Below are 25,668 nucleotides of genomic sequence, written 5' to 3' on the forward strand. Positions count from 1 at the left end.
CCAGGATGGCTGTTCCGGTGCTTCCTGAGTGGGTGATCTGTTGAAACCAGCACGTTCAGCCCCAGGCCAGAACAGGAGATGCTCACAGCTTTTCAGTCACCACCAGAGGCTACAGCAAGTAACTGGAGGGAGCTTCATGTGTGTGAGGGCCTTTGCAGCTTAGGGATGGCTTCTCAAATAAATGCCCCAAACTTGGGCCAGGACACAGGGAGTGAGGAAGCAGAAACCCTCCGGGCTTTCCAAACCCTGCCAAGGACACAGCTTGAGAACTGCTGGATATTACAGTGGCTTTTGAGGACACTGAAGAGGTTAAACTGGGCATAGACTGTCTCCATTCTCTGCCCAGCCCATCATAATAATGGGATTGCCAGAGCTTGTTCATGCTGGGTAATAATACTGTTTAACGTGGCCACTTCTGAAGACCCAAATATAACTCTCCATCTTGAAATACATATGGGACCGAACTGGCCATGCCAAGACCTTGGACGTGGTATTTAAAGACAGAGGTGGCTGCAGCAGCTCACAAGAAGACTGAAACTCATCCTGCCTGTGTCTGGGCTAAGCTTGCCATAACTGAGTTATGCTGCTCATTTGGGAATTATCTTAGCTGCAGCTGAACTCTGTTCTCTTTTAATTTGTGTTATTCTACCATCTTGTCCTTTCTCCTTTCTTGTCTTCCTCCCTACTGCCTCCTTCAGTAAGAAACTGTGTTGAAATATTCCAGCCTCTCTGTGTCGTGAAGTTTCAGCCTCCTCCAGCTCTTACATCTTCCATATGTGCTGGTTTTAACTTTCTGTGTGAATGAAAATAAGGACAGGCAACCATATTAAAGTCTTGCATTTACTTCATCTTCAGAATACGAATAAATCAAGGATGAGCCTGAGCTTTGAGTTCAGGCCTGATCCTTCCCTAGTTCCCAGACTCTCCCAGCTCTGCCTGGGGGTGGTAGGTGGCACGGTGTAGATGGGGGGCTAGGACTGGGTCACTGTAGGGTGGATCTAAGTATGGATTTTTCTCTAAGTTTCAATGTTATCCAGTTTGGCCCCAGCCCAACCATAATCATTACCCTGAGCCCAAACCTGGTTCCTCCACGTGTCTGGGATGGTTATTCTTTTTTAGAGGTGGCAAACTAACACATCATATGTGTTATCTATCTTTTGCAATAAATGCCAAGCTGTCGGAATGAAAATGTCACATAAATCATACATAAAGTATTTACATTAAAAAAGATCGACTCATACGATTTTAAACAACCTTTCTGATGGTGCCATCATTTGCAGCAGGTTAGCCAGGTATTACCAATGTTTCTATTTCTGCAGCTGAAATAAATACAGCACATCAAAACGGAGTCATCAAACCAAAATAAAATGTATTTAACATGGTGCAACAGTCAATGCCATAAGAAATCACCATATAAGTATGCAGAGTTATATATAATCTACACATACTAATATGACCTTACAAATCTCATGTTACATGTAGATACACACAGAATGGACTTGGGAAGAAGCATTTGTTGCCAGCCCCTCTGGGGGCTCAGTTTCTTACCTATTTGCTGTAGGGTGTGACAACACTTTGTTTTTGAAAGTGATCGTATTGCGATCGCATTGCATTCTCCTGTGAGTCACAGTGGATAATAATCTCCACCATCCACGTGACAAAATGGTACGGAGCTTGCTCAGCATATGACCATCCCTTGTGTGACGGAGGTTTGGTACGTGCGAGGTCCCTGGCGGGTCCTCAGTGTGACCATAAGCTTCTCGGGTCGGTCCCTGCCTCTCGGGGGGGTCTCCCTGGGCCAGGAGGGCAACCCACAGCCCAGAGTGCAGCGGTCTGCTCCGCCAGGACCGGACACCTTCTGGGTTTGGCACTGCTGGGACTAATTCTGGAAGGTGCTGCACCTGCTCTAGGTGAAGCCTTGCGGGAAGAACCTGGAGCCCCAGCAGGAGTGGCTGGTGGGGCTGGCTCCCAGTTGTGCTCCCTGCCCGGGGCTGGGGTGGCACCGCATCTCGCCTGGGAAGGTGGGAAGGCGGCAGTGGGCTACGGGCCAAAAGCCTTCCCCAGGGCACACGGAAAGCTGAAAGATAGCGTAGAGCAGTCCTGCAACTACTCTAATAGACGCTGTGAGTGGAAGAGCTTCCTAACAACTCCAGACTCTCGGTGGGAGAGTTCATACTATATGTGCCTTTCCCTCTCCAGCCCCTCTCCCCTTGTCCATCCTGCGCGGCTCTGCGCAAGTGGTAGGAATGAAACAACCACAAACCAGACTCACGATCCTAAAAATAGTGGCACTAACAGGGCACTGATCTACATTACTGCTCTCGACGATTGCTAACAGGGGCGGAGCTGGACAAGGTTAACTACAGCTGGAAACGCAGCAGTGTCTCTGCTGCAGACAAGGCAGGACAAGGTGAGCAAAGGGCTTTTCGCTTTACTGGTGTACGTTACTGCTCTGGAAGGAAAGTCCTCAGCACTTTTCAGGTGCATAGCCTGTGGTTGCGTCAGCAGTCAGTGACATTTGTGCCGTGAATACCTTATCTTTGCCCGATGGAAGGAGATTACACCCTGAAAGACATCCTCACCGGCAAAACCCCAGAAAAACTGGAAAGCAGAAGTGAGAAAAATGGAGAAAAAAGGGAGATGAGGGTAAAGTGAGAAGAGGACAACATGAAGAAAGGAGAGGATAAATGTCAGAAGAAGAGGAAAAAAGACTGGTGAAAATAAAATAAATTTAAAAAGCACCTCGTTTGGGGTTTGCAGGAGGTGACTCAGCACCTGCAGATCTGAATTCTCCTTCTGACTTGACTCTGGCTGGCCGGGTGCCTTTCTCCTCGCTCTGAGTTTCTTACCTTGCAGGGCATCCAAGAGGGCAAATATACTGCAAAGCACAGGCTTTATAAATCCTCCAGCAGCAACAGCGGTCAAATGCTGTGACTGAAATGTAAAAAAAAGACTGAGGGTGGCATGGGAGGAGAGGCAGGCAACCAAGGAGCAGAGAAACTGTGAGGAGTGAAAGAGCGAAAGGAAGAGGGGAACAAAAGACTAGAGGGACCAGCCGAAGGAGGGGGAGAAGCTCTTGGAAATGAGGTTAGCAGTTGGTCAGAGCGACTATGTCCTCTCGCAGCAGCAGGGGGAAGGGCTGAAGCTCGTCCTGCCGACCTGCTGTGGAGACTGATGCTTGCAGGCTCCCCGCCGGCGGCACCTCTGCAAGCCCTGTCCCGGGGCAGAGGAGCCGAGAAACCATGGAGGCCTGTCACAGAGAGGTTTCTAGACAGGAGGAGCGCCTGACGTAGAAATGCCGCCCGTCATGCCCCTCCGGCCTGTGCACAATCAGGACGGGGAAGAAGCGGGCGTCATGGTAGGTTGGGGGGTTTTCGTTGACAGCCAGCTGGCTGGAGTAGGAGCAGCACTGCTCGTCCTGGCAGCCCCGGTCCGCGATGCTGCTGCTGCGGCTCCTCCAGAGGCCTGTCCTGTGGGAGCCGTGGACGCGGCAGAGGGAGAAGCGGCTGGTGTTGAGGGAGAGGCGGGAGTTGCCGCTGCAGCTGTGGAAAGCGTGGCGTGAGAAGATGGAGGAGGTGCTGGAGGCACGGTTGCAGCGTTCGCAGCCGTGGGCCGTTTCGCCGTACCGGCACACCGCGTAGCTGTTGTAGGCTGGGGAGTTGGCCAGGTCCATGAGCATGGCCTCCGAGTAGCTGGGGATCAGCTGCCGGTTGGTGCAGATGTGCCACTCCAGCTCGGTGCTGTCCTGCGTGGTGTCTCGGGGCATGCGGTACCGGTACAGGGGCTCCTCGGCCGCGGTGGGCGCCGTGTACTCCAGGCCCAGCAGCTTCTCCACGTGGTAGTGGACATAAGCAGTCCGATACTCTATGAGTACCCTGAGCGGCCATGAGATCATCAGGATAGCTGCCACCCAGAAAGCATAGTGGGACACGTACCATGGGAGGTGATCTGGGTCCCCGTAAGCCATCATAAGCTCTTTAAAGTCCACGTTTTTGAGCTGCATGCCTTCCCTCACCTCCATGTAGTCATCCAGCCCCTCGATCTCCGTGAAGAAGTGAGCCCTCTGAGTCAGGTAAGAGTTCTCAGACTCGATGTTGGCAAAGCTGAAGCACTTGGTGAACCTCAGCTTGGTGGCTGTGTAGCTCTCCAGGCCCAGGAGCTCCTTGGAGATGTCCTTGTACCCACAGTGAGAGTAGTCAAACTCAGCTTCAGCCACATGGGTGTTGACCCTCTCGTGGTAGACTTGCGTGGTGGTGTAGGCATCGCCATTGCGGTACCGGGTCACCTGCCGGGTTCGCCGCACAAAGTGGTAGCTGATGGCCTTCCACCAGATGCATGGCGTGGCTTGCTGCATGCGGTTGATGCATTCATAGACACTGTCCACGTCCGCCTTGTACTGCAGCTCTCTCTTGACGTGGCAGTGCCAGCACTCCACCAGGTACACCACATACAGCATAGAGAGGAAGGCCAGCGGGATATAGACGTAGCCGTCCGAGCACGGGCTGTCATGGTAGATCATGGACTTGCCCTTGAAGGAGCTATCGAAGCTGAGCTTGGTGACCCGGGCCAGCTGACACCAGGCCACCGCACCCAGGCAGCCATACATGAGGATGGAGAGGAGGAGGCATTTCCAGTGGGACTCTCGGCACATGCAGGCGCTCAGGGACTGCTTCACGGGGCGTTGCTTCAATCACACCGCCGGGGAGGGGGAGAGAAAGACAAAGAGAGAGCAAGGAACCCGTCAGTCACGCCACTTTGCACAACGCGCACAGTGACTGTTGCCTTCAAGACCGTGTCTGGCTTTGCTCTCAACTGCCTGAGGACTGGGACACCACCCTACTTAATATAAATGTGAATATAAACAGAAACACTGGGCCAGGGACAGAGGTCTCTGGACAAAACTCCTTCCTTGCTTCCTCCTGGCTCTGGGGATGCAAGTTGTTCGCACAGCAGTGGCTCGCTGTGCCCGCACCCCAGTTGGACAGGCCCCTCCGCAGGGGGCGAGATGGGTCCCCATCTCCTTCTCCCTGCCTGGAGCCAGCATCCTCTATGCACCCCACCATCTTCCAAGGCCGAGAGGGCTTCGCAGCACACGAACAGCCGAAAGCACGGGGCTGTGGACTTGCCCCTTTGCTTTCCGAGTGCCCAGCGCCTGGGTTCCCATACGGTGCTGCTGGGGAGGCTCGGGAGCAGCATCCATCGCAGGGCTGTGGCCCCACGGGTCGTGCCAGCACAGGGGGACCAGCGCTTCATGGAGCTGGAGCTGCTGCCTGACTCAGAGCTGACTCACACCCAACCCTGAAACCTACCAAATGATCGACACCATTTTCCTTGGAGGTGAGCCATCGGGAAAATTACTAGATTCAAGCACATTTAGTTGAAAAAATTGTCAGGATTACAGCACAGTGCAGCATAGCTTCAGGCTGGTTAGAAGACTAGCTCTGACCTAAAATACCTGAAAGCTTAAGCGTTGGGTGTATGCGTGAACATTTAAAACGTAGCACATCCCTCTCTTTCAAGTCCCAAGAGTCGGGCTGGGAGTAGAGCCGGAGTTCGCACTCTCATATTCCCACTGCGTCCTCTGAGGCGGCATGACTGCAAGTCCTTACCCCAGCCATGGTGCAGTGAATCAGCTGCATTGTCATGCTATGTTGGGCTATAATAAAAAATGCCAAATCGAGCCAAGCAGCTAGCGGAAACAGAGTTGTCTCCCTGCAAAGAGCAGCAGCAGCATGAGTTACATTACTGGCTGGCAGCCGCCTGTCTGTAGAAAGTGCATGAAGCAAAACTCCCCACTGCCCTGGTAGGTAATGTGGAGGGCTGTCTGTGTCCCTTTTGTTACTGCCATCCTCTGCCTCCCCCCTAACTCTGAGAAAATGACAGTGAGAAAGCAGATACACACTGATATTCATGCATCATCATGCCCTCTGCTGAGCCTGATTTCATGCAAAAATAGAAGCACGCTGTTACTCTTTCTCCCATGGGGCCACCTCTAATGCATCAAACTGCTCCATAGATGCCAACAGATGCTAGGTTTGGGAAATGTCTTCTCTTTCTTTCTCCATGGATAAAGTTTAAAGTTTTCCCCTAGTATAGCTTATCTCAGACCCACAGCAGTCAGAATTCAGTAAGTAATCTTGAACCAGCAAGGAATTTAAGGAGCAGCATCTTATGACTCAGGAAATAATAGCATGGTGCCACTAGAAAGAAGAGTTCACTGTCTTCTCAATGAGATGGAAGCACTGGCATCTAACCTTGCAGGGCTATAAAGTCAGATTTAATACTGCTTTTTTTTTCTGGGACAGAGAACCACTTCTAAGTAACTATAGATGGTTTTACGGCTTGCTGTGAGCAGCCAAACTAGAGTTCATGGGGTTTGGTTTTGATTTTGTAGCTTCTAATCTGACACTCTGTAAGTGCAGAGTAATTTTATTGATTTTAGGGAGCTACACCAGTATTCATCTGCAGGGACTAAGGGCAGAATCTGGCCCCTGATTCTTCCTGCTCCATCCAGAAGGAATCTGTAAAAGAATTTCTATTCTTATCCCAAACCTTTTGTATGTGTGTATGTGTCAGAATAAAGAATAATTATTCTGGGCTGTATTCTCTTTACAGTGGCCAAAATGGGTTTAGAGAAGCTAAGTGGGCTATAAAGGACATGGTACAGAACTTTTCTGTAGGTAGGGCAGTGAAAAGACCTTAGTATGGGTAAGAATAAAGCTGTTTTCCATAGCCTTTTGCAGGAAACCTTGAGGAAAGCCACAAAGTGGCTTCAGGCAGTCCCAAATCAGCTGAAAAATAACTACAGGAGTTTTGGGAGTGAACCCCCGAGTCTATGTGCAGTCATACAGAGTCTAATCTCTTGAAACTCTTGTCAAATACTGTCATGGTTTAAGCCCAGCCAGTACAAAAGCAACAAACCCATAACAAATACGCATCACTCTGTCCCACTGTGGTTACTGCCCCAATGTCGGCTTCTGCCCCAGCCGTACACTGGACCCTGGGTCAAAGCCCCAGGCTCTCATGACTCGTGGGAACTCCACTGGGAATCACTGTCTTCTATTCTTTGTCTCTTCTTGATACGGAACTAGAGTTTTAAAGTGCTATAGTAATGCAAAAATATAGACTGTATTAAAGAATTGCAAAGCTCTACCCTTTTTCCCCCCTGAAGGTTTTCTGAGGTGAAGAAAACTCTAAAAGTGAACATCTCTCTACTCCAGTCACTGGGACTGTGCAGAAGAAAACAGCTGGGCAATATTCTAACACAGGAATTTAAGTTCACACTCAGGTTTCCACAGGTATTTCTAATGTAAAATTGCATATGGTTAATACTGTGAAGAATGCCAGTGGACCCAGCAAAAGATGCCTAGCAGTCAGTTTTAATGTAAGGTGAGTGCTTAAGTACTCCATGCAGCTTCGGGAATCCCAATTTTTTCTATGACTTGTTCAAAGCGCTGTCAGCCTGGCCCTGGGCACAGCCATGCGAGAGGGCTGTCCCACATCAGTTAAGGCACTATTTGCCAAAGGCACTCCAATCCCCACCTTCCCTTTATCTTAATTCCCTTGACTAACAACTTCTCCACTCTCTGCAGCTCTGTGGTCCAACTTGCAACCCACAGGTTGGCTTCTGCCCAAGGGGTGATTCAACCAGCCCTGCTGGTTAGGGCTATCAGCGGCCATATCAGAGCGGGCAAATGCCTCCTAATCTGCTTAGCTCCATGAAATGCCATCTCCCCTTTGTGGGAAGAGAAGGCTATGGTCTCACCAGTCCTGGAGCAGCACCGGGGTGGGCTGGCAGCAGCTCAGAGGCTTGCAGGTCCAAGATGACATTTCTGTATGCGTTCTCTGGAGACACTTCAAAAACAGTCTACAACCCACTGCACTGAAAGGGCTGGATCAGCCTGAGCCAGGTTACCTCCATTATTCTCACTGCAGCCTGTAAAAAAGGCAGCTACTCTCCTCCTTGCATTAGTGAAGACATGCAGCCATAGAGCCCACTGCCACGTCTCTGATTCACACACCTACCAGTCCAGTTCAGCAGGGCCTTCATGTTCAAAACCCTTTGGGAAAAACAAGATTCTTTTCTCCTGGCTCTTCTGACCCACTGTCTCATACCCTCCTTTGCTCCTAAGCAGATCCTGCTCTCTGCAGGTCCTCAGTTATAAAAGGATCTCTCTTCCAGGGTCTATCCCCACAGCTGTCTCTCCTACTTCAAGTTCTGAATACATTCATCTGGCCTATATCCCCTTATTTCTCCTTCCCTTTGCTGAAACATTTATCTAACACAATTATACTATTAGAAACACTATTAGAGTGTTTGTAAGAAAGACACGAAATAGAACATAATTACAATAAAAGTATCAGACATTCAGAAATCTAATAAGGAAATATATCTTTCCATCTCTCTCTGCATAACAAATTCATTAATATGTTAAACCAGCGGCTCCCAGACTTTATTAATTAACATACCACCTTCTTGCAAGCATGATGTTTGTGGTACTATGTGGAATTTTCTCCTTTCCGTGCATGGTGTTTCAGATCGAAACAGGGCAAGCTTGTATTTCTGGCTGAGTACAATAAATGCTTAAGGAAACTAATAATTTCCATTATAACTTGGGCCAGCCAGTGAACGGGAGTTGTGTCCTTTGAGGAATGCTGCGGGATCTGTGTTGTTTTGATGTGGAACAAAAGCATAACCCCTGGAAAATGTTAGTAGAGAAACATAATTGAAGAAAGCAAAGACAGAGAGCCTAAGAGAAAGCCAGACCCAAACAGAGACTGTCCCAAAATAGACAGAGACTCAGTCACCAGGCACTTTGCCTGCAAGCTAGGACTCACGGATTTGGGACTCTAATCCAACTCAAGAGAGGTGTCCTTCCTCTCCTGCTTGTTGGGGGCTTTGCTTCGGGCTTTGGTTCCAGCGTTGACCCGAGAAACCTCCTGACAGAAGATTAAATGAGACACAGGTTGCCCAGAGTCGTGGATGTCCCATCACTGGAAGTGTTCAAGGTCAGGTTGGACAGGGCTTTGAGCAACCCAATCTAGTGCAAGATGCTCCTGTCCATGGCAGGGAGGTTGGACTAGATGATCTTTGAAGGTCCCATCCAAACCAAGCAGTTCTGTGATTCTACAACCACTTCTGTGAAGAGGGATGGCTTTGCCAAACCAAATGTTTCACCCCAAAGGTCCCAACCAGCTCTGATGACAGTACAAATTGTAAAAATCTCCTGTTTTGGATGGAATGCTGTGAAGAAGCACAGTCAAGCTGCCAGTATTATTGTTTATGAATTTCAAGTCGTGTTAAAAACACATGCTGTAAATAATGACTTGCTACGCCCTGGCATGCTGCTGAACAGCTTTCAGAGGCCTCCCTTCTCATTGCACCTGACTGGATTGGAAGCTCCTGCTAACTCTTACCCAGACTATCCATAATCACAAGTTAATTTTTTAACTTCACTCTTCCACACTTAAAAACAACTACAAAAAATATTTCCCAAATTCTTTAGTAGATCTCAGCATGAATGAGGAAAATGCCACAGGCGAGAGGTGGCACGTGTCGGGAGGGCTGCAGGTACGCATGCTGCGAACCTTGCGGAGAGGGACAAGGTTTGGGGACAGCCCTGCCCCAAGCTGTCCCTCGCCCCAAGGAGTTGGCCCCGCAGTGCTGCTCTGCATTTGCGTTGGGGTTTTTTGGCCCGTCATTTCCAGAAAGCTCAGGCAGGGCAAAGGATCTGTGTACCCCGCAAAATGAAGAGGCAGCTCCACATCCTCCCATGATCTGTTTTCTGTCTGGTGGCGTGGAGGCTTCCGAGACATGAAATGATAGATGCTGTTTAATTTGTTGCCACAGTTGCCGGAAAATAGTCTGGAAAGCCTTAACTGCTGACGGAGAACTGGAATTTCAACTGACACCTGTAGCAGACAGGAGTTTCCAGGCTGGCAACATTTCGATTATTTCTCCTTCAAGAAAAGTTCTGTGCAAAACTTAGTTTGCAAATGATAAAACATCCAGGCAGTGGCTGAAAGGGCAATTGCCTTCAAAGACACGCTCCAGTGGCAGATGCCCAAGATCAAAAGCAGGTATGCAAGGACTGGCGTGGAGCCTCCCTCGCGCAGGCACACCCACCCAGCGCTCGTCCTGGCTCAACAGCAGCCAGCTCAGGTTCTGGCTGCAGCAACCGTAATTAAAATCATTAAAACGTGCTCTGGGTTGTAGCAGCGTGCAGATTTGGGCTGTTAATCTCACATAGTGTAAAGGGGCGGAGAGAGAGCGGAGGGTGAGTGCACAGCCTGGCACGTCCCCCGCTTCGCAGCTGGAGCCGAGCGTGCTCTGGTGGCAAGAGCACGGGGCTGGTGGCCAGGGTTTCGGCTCTCTGACCCGTCCCTTGACTCTTTGCAAGCGACCAGCATTAAGACACAGGCAGGTAAGTTGTAGCTGGTAGCCATCCTAAGTGAGCCTGCAAGCAACTGCATTGGGGGTGGCCAAGAATGTGAAAAAAATTACCTCCCTTCGAGCTCTGATTTCTCCTTAAAAGGCATATTTGAAAAGTGAGACTGATGCTAGAGAACCAGAACAACATACTTCTGGGTGAGCAAATTGTGCTTGTGTCTCTAGGTCCTTTCCTCTTGACGGGTACATAAGAACTAAATGAATTTCCCAGGGCACAGGTCGAAGTGGTCTGGGTGTCCCTGTTCTTCCAAGCGAGCCCCCCTGTTAGCAGGAGGAGGAAGGGCCACACTCAGAGAAGCCCAGACTGATTCCACCAGCCCAGGTTTTTGGGTGCCTAACCTGAAGCTCTGGTGCCTCTATTTTATCAGTGATGGCTTGCTGCTTTTGCTGACCTGCCGATACAAGTATATCTGATAGCAGGACTCACCCACTAGCCACGTGGCCGTTCCTTGGTGACGGCAGGGATCCTTATGATATAATAAACACCCACATGGTTCTTTAGCACTTACAGGTAGTCGCAGAAATTTCTCCTATCAACTTTGCAAGGCTATTCTGGGTCAGGAAGGTTCAGCTTCTATTACAACCCAAACTACATTTACAACTTAAGACTGAGAGACACTATGCCTTCTCCCCATAGCTCCTATATCTCACAGGCAATGCAATTTCACTCTACAGTCCTATGTATGGCCCAGTAACTAGTGTCTGGTAAAAGCTCATCTTCCATAAAGACACTCTGCTTTAACTGATAGACTAAAAGAAATTAAGAACCTGCATCCCCTTTGTAATTTATTGTGGTGCTGAAATTTTACTGTCATTGTAATTTCATCTCACTTCACTGCCATTCATGGCAGTGGGGATGTCCATTCTCTGGGTGATGAAAGGCTCCTTTCATATGACTGCCTTCTCTCTCTGAAGATACTTCTCCATTATAATTATGACACCTCTTAGCCTTCTTTTTGACAATTTAAATGGGTCAAGGTCTTGAAGTCCTTCACCGCACTGCTCTAGCTCTTTTTGGTGCTTTGCTGTCTCTCCAGCACCTTGAGACCCTTCTTAAATGTGTACCCTGCAAGTGGATACAGGACTTTAGCACTTAATTTCACTGTCATCATACCAAAACACAAAATCACCTCCCGTTCCTACTCATTCCCCCTTTTTACTGTCTCCAGGAGTTGCATTAGTAGATTTTTGCCCAGCACCACCCCAGGAGTTCATGTTCAACCAGTCACCCTCTTTGCTCTCAGGTATTTTGTAAGTCACTGTTTCTGAGGACAGCTGAAGGGTTGACTGCACTCTCCACCCTGAAATGTGTAACTTCAGATTTGGCATTGGACTGAATAATGAAATTATCAAACGAAGCAGATCCCTCTGTAGGACTGTGCTCGTCTCATCATTACAGGCTAGCCTGCTGATGTTTGTGCCAACTGTAAATGTTACCAGCAGTGATTTTATGCTTGATTCCAGTGGACAGTGTCAAATCTGGTCATTATTCCTGCAGAACTCTGCCAATCTAATGGCTAAATACCTCATTAACTTATACAAGACAACTGCCTTCACAAAGCTAAGTGTCTATCATAAAAACAAGGCTGTGGGCGTTACGTGGACTTCCAGTGCTCACTGCCAGGAGTAATCCCACATGCAGCTCTACATACAATACTAAGAGAAACCCTCCCAAAGCTTCAGTGGAGCACATTATCACCTAGCTTGCTGTTGCTGTACGCTCTTCATCAGTAGCTGTATTTTAGTCCCAAAGTAGCTATATGGCACTGTGGGCTTGAAGCATCTCTTCTTTTTCTAGCTGCCTCAGTACTGCTTATGGCATGCAAATGGTTACAGTGACAATGATAAACCTCTTGTTTTGTTCACTTCTGATTTTCACTGGCAAAATAAATTTGAACTGAAAGTTGCCAAACTGACCCCAATAGAGGGGGAGAAATAGCCTGTGAAGTCCAAAAGAAATGGACCAAACTATTTTGGAGTCACAGTCTTTAAAAACTTGATATTCAATTTTGCCTTATGCTTACTATTTCTCTGTAGCTCTCTATTGACAAAATGACTTTTTCCTCTTCTGTCAGACTTCATGCTTCAGTCTCCTTGAAAACTCCAGCATGAGCTGTACAAGCAGAAAATATGCTGCCACAGCATGAATTTATTCTAATGCTTGTTTTGTGGACAGTTTGGGGCCCAAGTTTGACTGCCTGTGTCTGGTTCGCAGCCAGATATCTGGGTTCCCCAATTTCAAAAGCATGAAAATTCTCCTTCAGGGAAATCCAGCCAAAAGCGTTTCCTGTCGTTTTAAACCCCACGTGTAAATGTGTTTGCCCTTGGTGGCTGACCGCAAGAACTGCAATTTTGCTGAAGCAAAATGCTATCAAGTCTAAAATGAAAGAATGAGAGAAAACAGAGGGTAGCGGAGACGTGGCCCGAATGGAAATAGAGAAATGAGGGCGAAACATGGGGGGTGGGAAGAGGTGGAGGGGAGAAAAGGATTGCCTAGACATGCTCCGAATGCCAGTGCCACCGAGGCAGGGTAAGGACGTGGGCAAGCGAGGATGGAGACCAGCCAGCCTGGGCAGGGGCAGGAGGGAATCGGGCCCAGAGAAAGGACCCGGGTGAGGATCAATGGGGGAAGACCTGAACCTGGCAGCACCCAAGCATCGTAGGAGCCAGCAGTCCTCCCGGCCCTTCTATGACTTGGAAAGCAGCTACTCCTGAACGGCTGCTTTCTTGCTGCTGAGAACTTCTCCAAAAAACCAAATCTATGCCCCTATCTCCTCCGCACAGCCTGCGGGGGGTGGGATAAGGTTGTGCTAAATCGGGGCAGAGACTCCCACGGAGGTGACAGTGTGCTGCAGGGCTGACGCTGCAGCTGTGTCTCAGTGTGGCATCACAGCGTGCTCCTGCTCTCCACCAAGACCTGGCTTCGGGGCTACAGGGTGACTTTATCATTGTCTTCGACAACAAAATGACCCCACAGCTCAGGATTACTCATGTGAGCAAAGAGTCAATCTTATCTTTTTCTTTTTCCTCTTTTATTTAGCAAGAATAATCTTCCTGTCCATAAGGAAAGAAGAGTGGAGGAAACACTGACAGAGGACTGGAAGAAAAGAAATAAAAGTAGAGAAGAAAGAAGAAAAAACAGTAGATAAATTAATGCCAGTCATACTTGCATTTGCTTCTGCAGATTTACGCTTGTGATGAATATATCCCAATGAGATACATGAAAGGGAAAGAATAATCAATAACCACAAGTCACGCACTTTGGCAGGTGGTGACCTGCCTGGATGAAAGCAGATTTTTGTCTCTAACTATGAGAGAGTCTTGGCCAAGACAGGGCAGGGGAAAATGTTCCACCTCCTGATGGACATGGCAGGACATAACACAGAGAAGACCATTGAGTTCTTGCTAGGCAAGCCCTAGGCTGTGCTGTTAACCATAATTGAGGCGAGCTCTGACACCAGGACCAACCTCTGGTGCTGAGAAAGGCTTCACCATTTGTGCAGTGGACAGGGACGGTACAAAAAGAGCAAGGAGACCTCTAGCCCTGTCCCCAAGCAGCCACAACAGATCTTGGTGCAGATACCATCTTCCAGTTCCTGCGGTGATCCTGGTGAAAGACTGGCCCAAGAAGTCTGGGGTGACCAGAGAGAAGACAACTGCAGGAGAAGAGTCAGAGTACAACCTCTTACTGCTTTCCAGGGCGAAATGAACTCCTAGGTCAGATACTCCTTAGTACAGTGAGGAAGGAGCCTGCAGGGCTGTGCTAAACCAGATGTTGGTGTGTGATGGGTAGAAGTGCTCCTCCACCATGTGACCCAATCTGGGTACCACATGGGGCATCAGTAATAAGGCCTGGTGAGGGAGAAGAGAGATATTACAACAGTCATCTCATAAATCCCCTCCTGGGGAGTCTGAAACAAAATCCCTCCTGCCATCCATCTTGAACAGCAAGAAGCCCATTACCCCTAGCTCACGCTGAGCCAGTAGCAAGTGCTCTCAGCATGGCTGCCGGCACGGAGGGAAAGGGAAATATAAGGGATAGAAGGCAACAGAAAAAGTCATTTTGCATTAAAGAGTTTCCCTTCAGTCCTAGAACATGTAGCACATTGGTTGCTGCATGTATGTTTTAGATGCACATTTGCTCTTCTACCATGAAACTCCTGAGAATGAAAACTTCCTGCAGGCGGGGGACATGACATCAATGCCCAGCAGAAATGATGTTACGTGGTTTAAAAAGAATAACCTGCATGCACTCCACATGTTTGCAGCATCGCTGACTCAGGCATTAGCTTCAGCAGTTGCCCTCCTGTGGTGAGCAGGGATCGCTTGGTTTGTCGTTGTTTAAATCCCTGTGGAGATTTAATCTCCTCCTTCCATCAACGGAACTGTCAAGGGGAACGTCTCAGGGTGGGAAGGTGCACAAAATGGTAGCATTAAATCCTCTCCCCAGCAGAGTCTATCGAAGGACAAGACAAACCATGAAAAGGCACAAATCTTGCTGATTCACCTGAATTTCAGATGCTAGGATGCCCCTGAAATACCATACAATGACAGCCTGTTATTTCACACCATTCACCTTCATGAATTTAAGCCACCATCTGAAGATGAGGAAAGTAGAGGTCAGGACAGAAGGAGTCTCCAGTCCCCTCAAATGTCAGATTCAGCAGTAGTTCTTGCAAGATACTTTTGAGTTCTTCAAGCAGAAATAAAGGAAATCCCAGAAAAGAAAGGCATTTGGGTCCCAGCCAATATATATGCCACACATTGCAGCAGGATGGGAAAGCCACTCACTAAAATACAAGGGTATGTATGCGAGTGGCATGAAGAATTTGGCCCTAGACACATCCACGGGTGATGCTCCCGCACACTGCTCCAAGGAAAGCCATGCGGTTACGTTTTCAGTGCCAAGGAATCTTAGCAATAAAGTGGTCACCATTTGCAAAATAGTAATCGGGGCTATTTTCGTGGCAGCTTCTTACAAGCTCACAAAAATGCTACACTAACAAAATTATCCCTTTTTCCTCCAAAATGCTGGTGTTGGTGCCACTGGCTTTCGACTCGGCAGCAACACAAAGAGCATATTCTGGGGGCAGAGGATTTTTCCCAGTAATGTCAATGCTGGGCATGAGTTCATCAGAAAGGAAAAGCTGGGACTAGAGCTGCCTCAGAGCAAGACAGTAGCTCCAAGAACAGTTCTTTTTTCTACGCTTTAAGCACCCATCATACTAAGCTCATATTACCCACTCCCCCGCCTTGAATATCAGAGGTTCCTAGTAGACACAGGGTAAATTTTACCAATGTAACAATGTGGCTTACCTCGACGCTTATCAGTCAACCAAAACAAGCATCATATATATCCTCAGGAAAGCTCCTGGGATGCAGTTGCCAGCCACTGCCAGATTAGAGAGACTGAGTGATTGGCATGAGCCATAAGCCGTGCCGCTCAGTATTTTGCAACTTGCCTCATGCCTAGCCTGCCACTTGCCCCCCACTGCAGCCAGTGGCCAGCCCCACTGCACAGAGGTTTCTGGGCAGGTGCCCTTGCCCCTGCTCCCGCACCGCAGGGAGCTCCTGGAAGGGCTGACGGCAGCATCCATCCCTCCATCCCTCCATCCATCCATCCATCCCGCTGCTGCAGAGCAGAGTGATCCTCACCTCGGGAGGAGCAGGCTCTGGTGTGCTCCAGCTTCTGAAAGCCAGACCCAGCTCCCTGCACCCTTGGGCAAGCCGCAGGTGACACAGATGTACCACAGCCCCAGCAGATCAGCAAGGTGCAACTTGCTGACGGCACCGGTGTTACCGGCAGCTTCGCTGACACGGAGGGAAAACTGACACCAGCCAAAGGAAAAGAGGAGGGCTGGTGGGACCAGCTCCCATTGCTTCAGTCCAGGAGGGATGGGGACAGCGAGGAGGGGAGAACGGGACAGTAGCTACCTGCCGTCCTCTGTGTGCTTGTCCCAGCTGGGTTCAGCAGGAATCCTGTAATACCTATTTTTCACCCACCTTTGCCCAAAAGGTGCAGCTCTCCAGGGGTGGGAGAGGAGCGAGCAGCGAGAGGAGGCTGGCGGTGCTGGAGCAGCTGTGTTTTCTCCTGTGCTGTGCAAATGAGCAGCCTGCAGTGGTGGATGTTAGAGCCATAGTTCAGTGGTGTGCTAAAGCTTGTCCCTTCCCACTCCCAGGTCCCTAGGGTTGCAGGTGCTCTCCCCATCCTTGAAGAGGGCATGTCCTGTGCCTTAGCGTTCTCACCATTGCCACGGGTCCTGTGTATCCTGCCCGACCTTCCCTCAGTCTCAACATGGGGAAGTGAGGCACTGTCCTGGAGCCAGGCTGCACAACAAGCCATGGACCAGTTTCCCTGGGGGGGAAAGTGGGGAGCTGGGAGGAGACAGCCTTGTGAGGAGGAAGCCCGAGGAGTATTAGTTCCTCACCAGCTATGTGCAGCCTAGTCATCGAATGCCTCTGTTCAGTGGCTTTGCAAATGAGAAAAATAGTTCATTATTATGAATACCATTTAATCTTTGCTTACTCTAAAGCAACACCCTGAGATTTAAATGGGGATAGAAACCTCACTCAAGGTCTCAGCAGAAATATGATCCAGGACCAGTCCAAGCTCCAGTGAAGTCTGGGGAAGTCTTTCAAAGGGAACTGTGAATCAAGCTTTGTCCAGAACCATGAGGTTTTATTTTTATTCTCACTTATTTGCAAAGCCATCCTTTTACCCAGTAAAACCAGAACAATGTGGCTCTGTGATTTGACCTCTCAACCTCCATCCAGCCTTCCCATTTCCCACGTGTGACCTCCCAGTTGGACCCCGCTGGCCACACTTCAGCAGACGACCTGCCAGCTCCGTGGTGCAGCTCAGGCTGCAGCTGTGCCAGGTCCCTTGAGATGCTGAGCTGAGCATCCCTCGTAATAACACCCAGCCACTCCTCGGGCTTCAGCTGCTTTGTCAGATTTGGGGAGTGTGTTTCCCCATCTCTGCACCTTTCTGAACACAGCTGGGACCTCAGCGCTGTCAATTCTTTTTATAATGGTGCTCCTGTTAAGATGAGGTAGTATCCCAGCAGCTAATGCTTCCCTGTGAGAAACGAGGTTTCATCATAAATATCACTTCTCTCTCCCTCTTGCTTCTCTCTTCTCTCTCTGTGACACATTCTGCAATAACATGTGACAGCACAGCAGGTGAAAACTTCACTGGAAATTCATTTAAACACCTAATGGTTAAAAGGGATCCTGGGAGCCAGGTCACCTGGATTTTATTTCTTGACTTGACTTTGACCTATGGCATGGCTTCATTACACCTCTTTATACCTCCCAAATACACTGAAAAAAATGGCATTTATAAAGTGCTTTCACATGAGCATTGCAGCAGCACTCTCCGGGAAGGCATCTCATCTGCATGTGAGCCATCGTGTCCTGTCACTCTGAGCACCAGCTGGTGGGAACCAGGGGATTTAGCTCCTGCCCTGGCCTGCTGACAGACAGCCCCCTTGCAGAGGACCACGGCACACCTCAGGCCTGCAGACAGACTGTCATTCCCACCCTTTCAGCACACGGCCTCATTACCCCCCTCCTCCACCAGGTCCTGGCACTTCTGGCTGGCCACCTCACCTCCAGGTAGCCACAAGGGGGGTGTTCTCCATCTTTGTGGTCCTCAGAGGGACCCTCATACTGGTTGGACCCTACGGGCAGATGCTACCATCCCAGCCTCTGTGGTGCTCCGTGCTCCCCTGGCCCATTGCAGGGTCGGGGAGATGGCGCAGCTTGTGCCTGCGGACACTCAGGCTCTTCCAGCTCTTGTCCTCCAGGACACACTGTGCTGGTTTGCGAGAGCTGCTCAACGTAAGATGCCGATGCCTCGTGCTGAATCACTTTTGTTACCACGCTAATCGAATGTTGTACTCCACAATTCCCAGTCCAGCTCCTAACGGTAATCAATTGCATGGGTATGATGAAGGCCTCCGGCCACAAACGAGTGGCCACAAATCCCTCCTTTCTCGCGGCCAAATATGCTATGACCTGCAGAAGTCTCTGACGGAGCCCATCCTCTCCCCTGGTGAGGTCAGGTTATGCAGACTCCACATTTGCAAGTCACCCCAATTACCTACTGTTAGCTTCCTTGCCAGGAGCGTGACCCTTTGCGAGCTGCTCTCTGCCCTTTGCTGTCAGCTCCCACCGGTCCCCGCTCTCACCAGCCGGCTGTTTCCAAGCCCCTGTCTTCCCCGAGGCCCGGTATTACCAGTCTTTCCTTAACAAGGCCTCCGCTGGCTGGATGCTGAACTGGGATGTGCAATACCTCAGCCATATACAAAAGGTGCTCCGTGTGAGTTGGGATTCCCTGTACCTTATTCACCTGATGTAAAGCCACGCAAGTCAAAAGCTCAGGCATTTCTTGGGGTGTAAGCCCCTCCGTCCTCTCCCGGTAGCACGCGTGGCACCATGAGAGCGGCTGCCAGGTATACCAGACACCGCTTCACAACCTTAACTCCGCTCCGGGAAGGCTGCCAGCCTCCTGGTGCGGCCGAGCTACCGGCGCCGGGCGCAGCCAGGCTCCACCAGCCTTCCCACTCGCCATCTGTCCTGCCCGTTTCAGGCACTTTTCTTCCTTGCTTTTGCGGCTACGGACGAGATGTGCTGTGGGCAGAGCGGTCGGTGCTCACGGAGGAGCCGGCATGGGCAGCTCTCGGAGGCAGCCTCTACCCCTGACCTGCACGCCGGGCTCCTGTCGGCAGCATCCCTGCTAGAATACCTCATCAGCTATTCTGTGTGCTGCTGCTTAAATGAAGTTACCCCGTTATGGTTTTGGGTAGTTAACAAAGCCGTTAGAACAACCGCAACCTCAACAAAGTTTCACGATGCGCTATTTTTAACTTTACAGTTCTTAATCTCAGAGGAGCCCAAAGAATGATTAGAGTCTGAAAGTGAACCCTTGAGTGAACTATATTTTCCGTGATTAGAACTTAGAAACTAATTAACTACTTAACCATGCTTTTCCGAAAAGTAGAACTCCGCTGTAAGTGAAAAATCAAACACAGCCTTATCTATAGTGTCATGACAGCGTCACTATAACAACTGAAAGGGCCTTATGGTGCCGACGGTAGCTCGGCAGCCACTACTTTTTGGTGTTAATTCACTACCATGTGTTAGGACACGCCTAGAAACAAGCCCCACTCCCTACAGACTACTTGGGGACATTTCACTCTTTCTAATCTCTGTTTCCACTGAGTCCCTGGTCACTGGCAATGATTTAAGCTCTTTTCATCCAAGGCGTAGAAGCGGATGATAGGAAGCCTCATGCTCTGTTCCCAGGGAGAAGATACCTCCTCCTGCACTCTTGCAATGGCTTGCACTGATTGAAAAGCATCCTTGGTATCCACTCTTCCCTTCTGGAGGGAGACCATCCTCTGGGGTCTCTGAAGTGAGAAAGGGAGAACAAGGAGAGTATTTGGGGTTTCAAAACAGTGTGCAGACCCATTGTTTTTCCACAGATGTCAGCTGATTGTCTGTCCACTTGAGAGAACAGCATTAGAAACCAGGTCTGGAGGGGACCTACCACCAAGTCACCTAGTCTCTCCTTCTCCCAGGAGGCAACATCTACCTGCTGCTTGCCTAAATTGTCCTTACAGCCCTTCAATGGTGGAGCTCCACAAGCTCCCCAGTTGCTCGAGCCCAATGCTCCGTTAAGAAAATTCCCTTGCTGGAGGTAATTGGGAAGGTCAGCCAGAAGGAGTAACTCTGTTCTCAGCCACGGTGGCGAGGGAGCACTCTCTGTTGGAGAGGACAGAAGACTTTGCCCGTAGAAGCCCTCACAGCTGGAGCCCAGGCTGCCCTTCAGAGCTCAGACAGATCCATTTGATATGTCCTATCTATTTTTTTAAACTCTTGACAGCTTCTTCTGTGAAGTGCAGAGAAGACAGACAACTTCGGGGCACCAAGAACAGACACGTGATCAGAAGATAAAGTGGGACAATGAAAAGAACAAAAGCAGAAAAAAAGATATGATGCCTCAGCATGGATTTTCTTGTGACAGGATCTGCAATGCAAATATTGCTTGGCACTACAGGATCATGAAAAAAAGCTTTCCAGTTCCTCCGATGCCACTACTGCTGGTCTTTTTCCTTTGTCTCTATGAGGGAGACCATTTGGATCAAGGAATGAATGAGATGCACTCCTTGATTTATGTCTGCTGAATAAACCAAGAGCAGGAGGGGTAGAAAGGGGCTTGTCCTGTCTGACCCTCACTCAAGAGGGGAAATATCATGCACTGCACACAAAATAACTGTTTGGTCAGTCATACTCACTTGGCACGGTGACAGTCTTCCACCAGGCTAACCAGCAGCTATCATTCAGGGTGTTAGTGGAGCAGGTCTTTTGCAGGAGGTTTGGAAGAACTGAGGGGAAGGAAAAGTAGAGTTTCCCCAGGAGCCACGTGTCGTGTTTCCTGCCTCCGCGAGGCAGAAGCCGTGGGGTCAGTGCCCTGGGCAGCTCTTGGGGGGGAGGTTTACAAGGGAAATAGCCCCTCTCTGGAGATTGGTACCCAATGGTCCCTCCGCAGCTTCTGTTTAAAAGGCGGCAGGGAAGAACATTAACCTCCATCACAGGCCCTGTGCCCTCTCTCCTCTCCATCCCCTGCTCCTGGGTTCGTTTCTCTTGAGCACAGAAGTCTTGGGGATGACAACAAGCCTCTAGAGGAAGAGGAGGTTGCTAGAAAGGCAGCAGGGAGCAAACGGGCTCCCGTGGATCTGTGAGAGAGGGGGTTTCATCAGACCATGAGGATGTGCTGGTGAGTAAGGTGCACCTACAGCAGGCCTGATAAACCTGAGAGGGTCGCCTGCCTCGCTTCCTCCACCACCACTCAGCCACACGAGTACGACTCAACCCATAGATGGGGACAATTCAAAGCTGCCCAGCTGAAGTTACGAAGGGCTTCATGCCTGATGCTTTCAATGCCACAAAATAAGCCCTGACAAATAAAATATTTATGTTTGCCATTCATACTGGGGGAAAGGGATAAAAAAGCTGGAGAACTAAATGGGGTTAATCCCTCAGGTAGAGGATGTCTCTCCAGTGGCATGCTTAAGAGAAAAGGACCCAGCTACCTTTTGACCTGACAGTCTGTAAAGCTGTAGCCTGCATGTGTATTTTCTTAACTTGTAACACCCTTGGTGCTGTTGTGACCACAAACCGCACTTTTGAAACGACTCCCTGTTGCATTTTGCAGTGGCAGTAAGAGGCAGATGAGACAGTTTTAAGTGACCTCTCTCTTCTGTAACATCTCCATCAGTGAGCTGATGGCCGTGGGTTTCAGGAACATCGACCCATGAGGTTTTCCCCCTTTTATTTAAATAGCTTAACTGATTACATTTTGTCATGCCCAATTAAAGCTCTTAAATATGGAAGAGAAGATAAAACCAGGCATGGACAACTGCTGTTTGATTCTGCCAGTACAGACAAGACAAATACGTATTTCAAAATGTCAAGTGGCTGCTGCTTTCAGCTTTCTTCAGTGATTACTTGGCTATGGTAGCAAATAAATAATGTTTGTACTCACCAGCTTCACTTTCCTGAAAAAGAAAAACAATTTCCAACTAAGTTTTAAAGATTTAAATATTTAAGACCATTTCCCGATTGAGGTGTAAATTGGCAGAAATGCAGAAAAGTCCCTAACAGCTCTTCAGTGTAGGTGTAATCTGTCACAGTAATAAGTCAGTCAAGAAAAACCACCAGCCCACAGCTTAACCGGGGCAGTACAGAGCAGCAGGTTCTGCTACCTCAGGGAGGAAAGTAAAGGAAAATATGTCCAAAGAATCAATCTACAGCAATAACTGCTGAAACATTTGGAGAACCACGTCCTTTACATTCCCTCCCCTCAAAGATCTTGATTCTTTTTTGCAAGAGTTGATGGGATGGTAAAATCCTACACCACCACCAAAAGCATGGCTGTTCCAGGTCATCCAGCTGAGGCAATCGATAGCTCAGCAGAAAAAAAAACCCCAAACCAGAATACTGGCAGGTAATCTGAGGGCTTGCTCTGACATTCAGCAAAGTCAGCAGTAAACCTAAGTGGCCCGTGGTAGAAGAGGATGAGGGCCATGGCAGGTAACTGAGCTGCCACTCTCCTTCCTGCTCCACAGCTGCACCTTCGCTTGTCCTGCTTTCAAGAATAAAAACTTAGACCTCAGACACATTCTCTGTTACAAGCTCAGGATTTTATCTCACATTGATTTATTACCCAATAAAGGCAATTTTCAGTCACTGTTATGATTTAAACCCATGCATTTGATCTAAGTGAAATCCATAAATGACAAGACTAATAGAGAAACCCATGAAATGCCCATTTAATACCAGGCATTTAAATGCAACTGCAGGTCCAGGTGGAAAAGGCTATTTACATGGAGATGGAGAAAGCATGAGGAAAAGACCAATACTGTAGGACTGCAGTGTTAAGATATCACTGTTACAGGCATTTGAGATATAGACTCAAATGTGCAAATGTTTGTGTTGTAACAGAAAAAAACCTGAGAAGAGGATGAGTGAGGCAAGATATAATGTGCTTAGCAGAGAGATCAAGTGCTCTCATGTCTAGAAATGGCTTGGATGTTTTTATGGTGGACTTAATATATTGGAAAGCCTTCTGTAGCTCCTGGTCATAGACCAAATAAATCAAAAAATCCCTTCCAGCATTAACCATCTATTGATCTTCTGCCGGACTGTAATTACATTGGGGAGCTCTACTGTTGGAACAGCAGCTGTATCCTGTATCCAGCCACAGCTCTTCGCAGTGAACTGTGTCGCAGGTGTTTAAAAAGCAATTGTATAGGAGAAACCCCTAATTTTCACCCACAGAGGACAGTTTTTTCAACCTGAGCTGCAAAGTCAATTTTCTATTACAGGTGCTTTCAAAAGTGCTGTTTGGTTTTAGCCTAAGTATATTGCAGCTTCACATTGGCTTTGTTGAAACTACCAGATTTTGACTACGGGACTATGAGACTGTTGTTGAGCCATGGGACCCGTCAGCAAAAGCATTAAGCAGACTAACTGCACACAGCGATGTTCCGGGGTCGCTTTCATTTCTGTTTTCAGTTTTCTCTGCCTGCTTTAAGGCTGCTCTCTGCATCCCTGGGAGCATGTACATTTGTTTTTAACTCCATACTGTGAAGAAAGTTCAGTCACTTCCATGATCTGCACATGGATTACGTGATGTAAATGGCAGACCTGTCAAAACAGTTGGGAGCAAAGGCTACGTTAGGCGCAGAAGAGAATACCAGGCGTTCCTAAAACAGGACAGCTTGCTGTCCCGAGCGTGCAGGATTGTACGGGCATTGTCACCTACTGCCACGGAGCCCTGCAGTTCTGTCTGGCCAATGCCTTGTGGCTCAGGATTTTGTGTCAACACTCAGACACAGCCGTCATTCCCTCCCCATGGTGTGCAAGGCCACGGTGGGCGCTTCACAGCTGATCCGAAGAAACCTATTAAGCTGTATTTCCTACAGTGTCTTCTATGGCAGATGAGGCAACAGGAGTGCCTAGGCCCTAATGGAAAAGGAGAGGGATGACCTCCTCCTCTGGCCCGAAACACTCGAAAGCCACAGGGCCCTGGCTGCAAACCCCTTCTCCGGCTCAGCGAGCCCCTCCTGCCAGTCACACCGGCGCCTCGCAGAGCTGCAATTTTCTTGACCCTTTCCCAAGTCCCAGGGAAGCGGTAGGCTCTCCTAGGCCAAACCCCAAGGGGCTTATTCAGCCAAACTTCCACTGGCCAGGACCCCTTACCTCCCCCTCCCCTTTCCCCGCTGCATCGTTTCGGCGCAGAGCCGCCGCCCCGAGCCCGGCAGCCGGCGCAGGGCTGGGCGCCGGGGCCCCGCCGGTAAAACCCCGCAGCCAGCGGCCGCCCGGTTGCGGCCACCCCGCCGGCCAAGGGCCGGGGCCCGGCGGGGCCGGGGGCGATCCCGCCGGCGGCCCCGGCACTGCAGGGCGCGGCGGGGCACCGCGCACCGAGCACCGCACCGCGGCGCGGCTGCAGGTAACCCGGGCGGGCTGTGGTTTGGTTCCTCGGTTCCCCCCCGCTCCGCAGACACCCCCAGCCGGGGGCACCCTCCTCCCGCCGCGGCTTCCCGGTTCCTCCCCACGCCCGCCCCCCGCCGCCCCGCACCCCGGCTCCGCGGCGGGGCTGCCTTTGCCCCTCCCGGTCCGGTCCCCCGTGTGTGTGTCCCGTCCCCCCCCCCCCCCCCCCGCCCCAACACCCCGGCCCGGTCCGGGGCGGGCGCCCCCGCCGCCGCTCACCTCCTCCCGCACGGCGGCGGCGGCCCCCGGCTCTGGGGTGCTGCCCGGCCCGCTCTCAGCAGCCGCCTCGGCTTCCCCCTCCGAGGACATCCTTGGCCATCACCGCCGGCGGCGGCGGCGGGGGCTGCGGGGCCCCGAGACGGCGGAGCCCCCCGCGGGCCGCCCCCCCCGCGCCCAGGGCCGCCCTGCCGGGTGCTCTCGGCTCCCTCCACCATCCCAGGCAGGCGGGCAGAGAGGGAGGGAGGGAGGGAGGCGGCGGAGGGGAGGAGAGAAAGACGAGGCGGGGGGGGGGGGAGATGTGTGCGGGTGCCCCAGCCGCTCCCGGCCCCCCCAGGTGGGCAGGCGACCGCCCGGCGGCTCCCGGCGCTCCTCTGCGGGAGGCTGGGAGCTGCGGGGTGCGCCCTCCCCTCCCGGGGGACGCCTTCCCAAGCCCTACCTTCCCCCCCCCCCCCCGGGGTGTCCCTTCCTGACCCCCTCCCCGGGGTGCCCCCTCCCCGGGGTGCCCCCTCTCAGCGCATCTTCACCCCTTGGCCGCCCGCAGCCCAGCCCCGGCCACCTCTCCCGCCTTCTCCCAGAGCCCGCACCTCGCCCGGGCTGGCGGCGGCAGCAGGAGGAGGAGGAGGAAGAAGAGGAGGAAGGCTGCCCCGCACGGAGCAGCCGGACAAACTCGGCCGGCGCCGCCCGGCGATGCCCGGCTGCCCTCCCCGTTCTCCGGGCGGTGACACTGCCGGGGTCGAGCCCTGGGGCTGTCCCGGCCCCTCCAGGCGCAGCCGGGGAGCAGCAGCAGCAGCCGCCCCCCCCCCCCCCGCCCCCATCCCCGCAGTGGGATTTCTGCTGCCTCCGGTGCGACAAGGAGCGTTGGCGCGGAGCTGCCCCAGCACCCCGGCCCTGCCGCCCACCTTCACCTCCTTTTCCCCCGGAGGAGTAGCTGGCAGAGG

General features: G+C 50.8%; 1 protein-coding gene across 1 annotated transcript; it reads right to left on the minus strand.

Annotated features, from left to right (window-relative positions):
* Window positions 1-1,349: 1,349 nt before the first annotated feature.
* Window positions 1,350-25,192, minus strand: LOC104325377 (transmembrane protein 151B). Its single transcript, XM_069784431.1, has 2 exons — window positions 24,731-25,192; window positions 1,350-4,684 (listed from the first exon to the last, which is right to left on the minus strand). The coding sequence occupies exons 1-2, from the start codon at window positions 24,818-24,820 to the stop codon at window positions 3,254-3,256; spliced, it is 1,521 nt and encodes a 506-aa protein (XP_069640532.1). The 5' UTR covers window positions 24,821-25,192; the 3' UTR covers window positions 1,350-3,253.
* Between the last annotated feature and the right edge of the window lie 476 nt (window positions 25,193-25,668).

The sequence above is a fragment of the Haliaeetus albicilla genome, chromosome 5 (assembly GCF_947461875.1).
Source record: "Haliaeetus albicilla chromosome 5, bHalAlb1.1, whole genome shotgun sequence".
Taxonomy (NCBI): Eukaryota; Metazoa; Chordata; class Aves; order Accipitriformes; family Accipitridae; genus Haliaeetus; species Haliaeetus albicilla.

What these genes read in the sequence shown, in the direction of transcription:
- LOC104325377 (XM_069784431.1), bottom strand. Translation starts at nt 24,820, where the DNA reads ATGTCCTCGGAGGGGGAAGCCGAGGCGGCTGCTGAGAGCGGGCCGGGC. An exon ending in CCGCCGCCGTGCGGGAGGAG is followed by an intron (nt 4,685 to 24,730) that starts GTGAGCGGCGGC and finishes GTGTGATTGAAG; the next exon opens with CAACGCCCCGTGAAGCAGTC.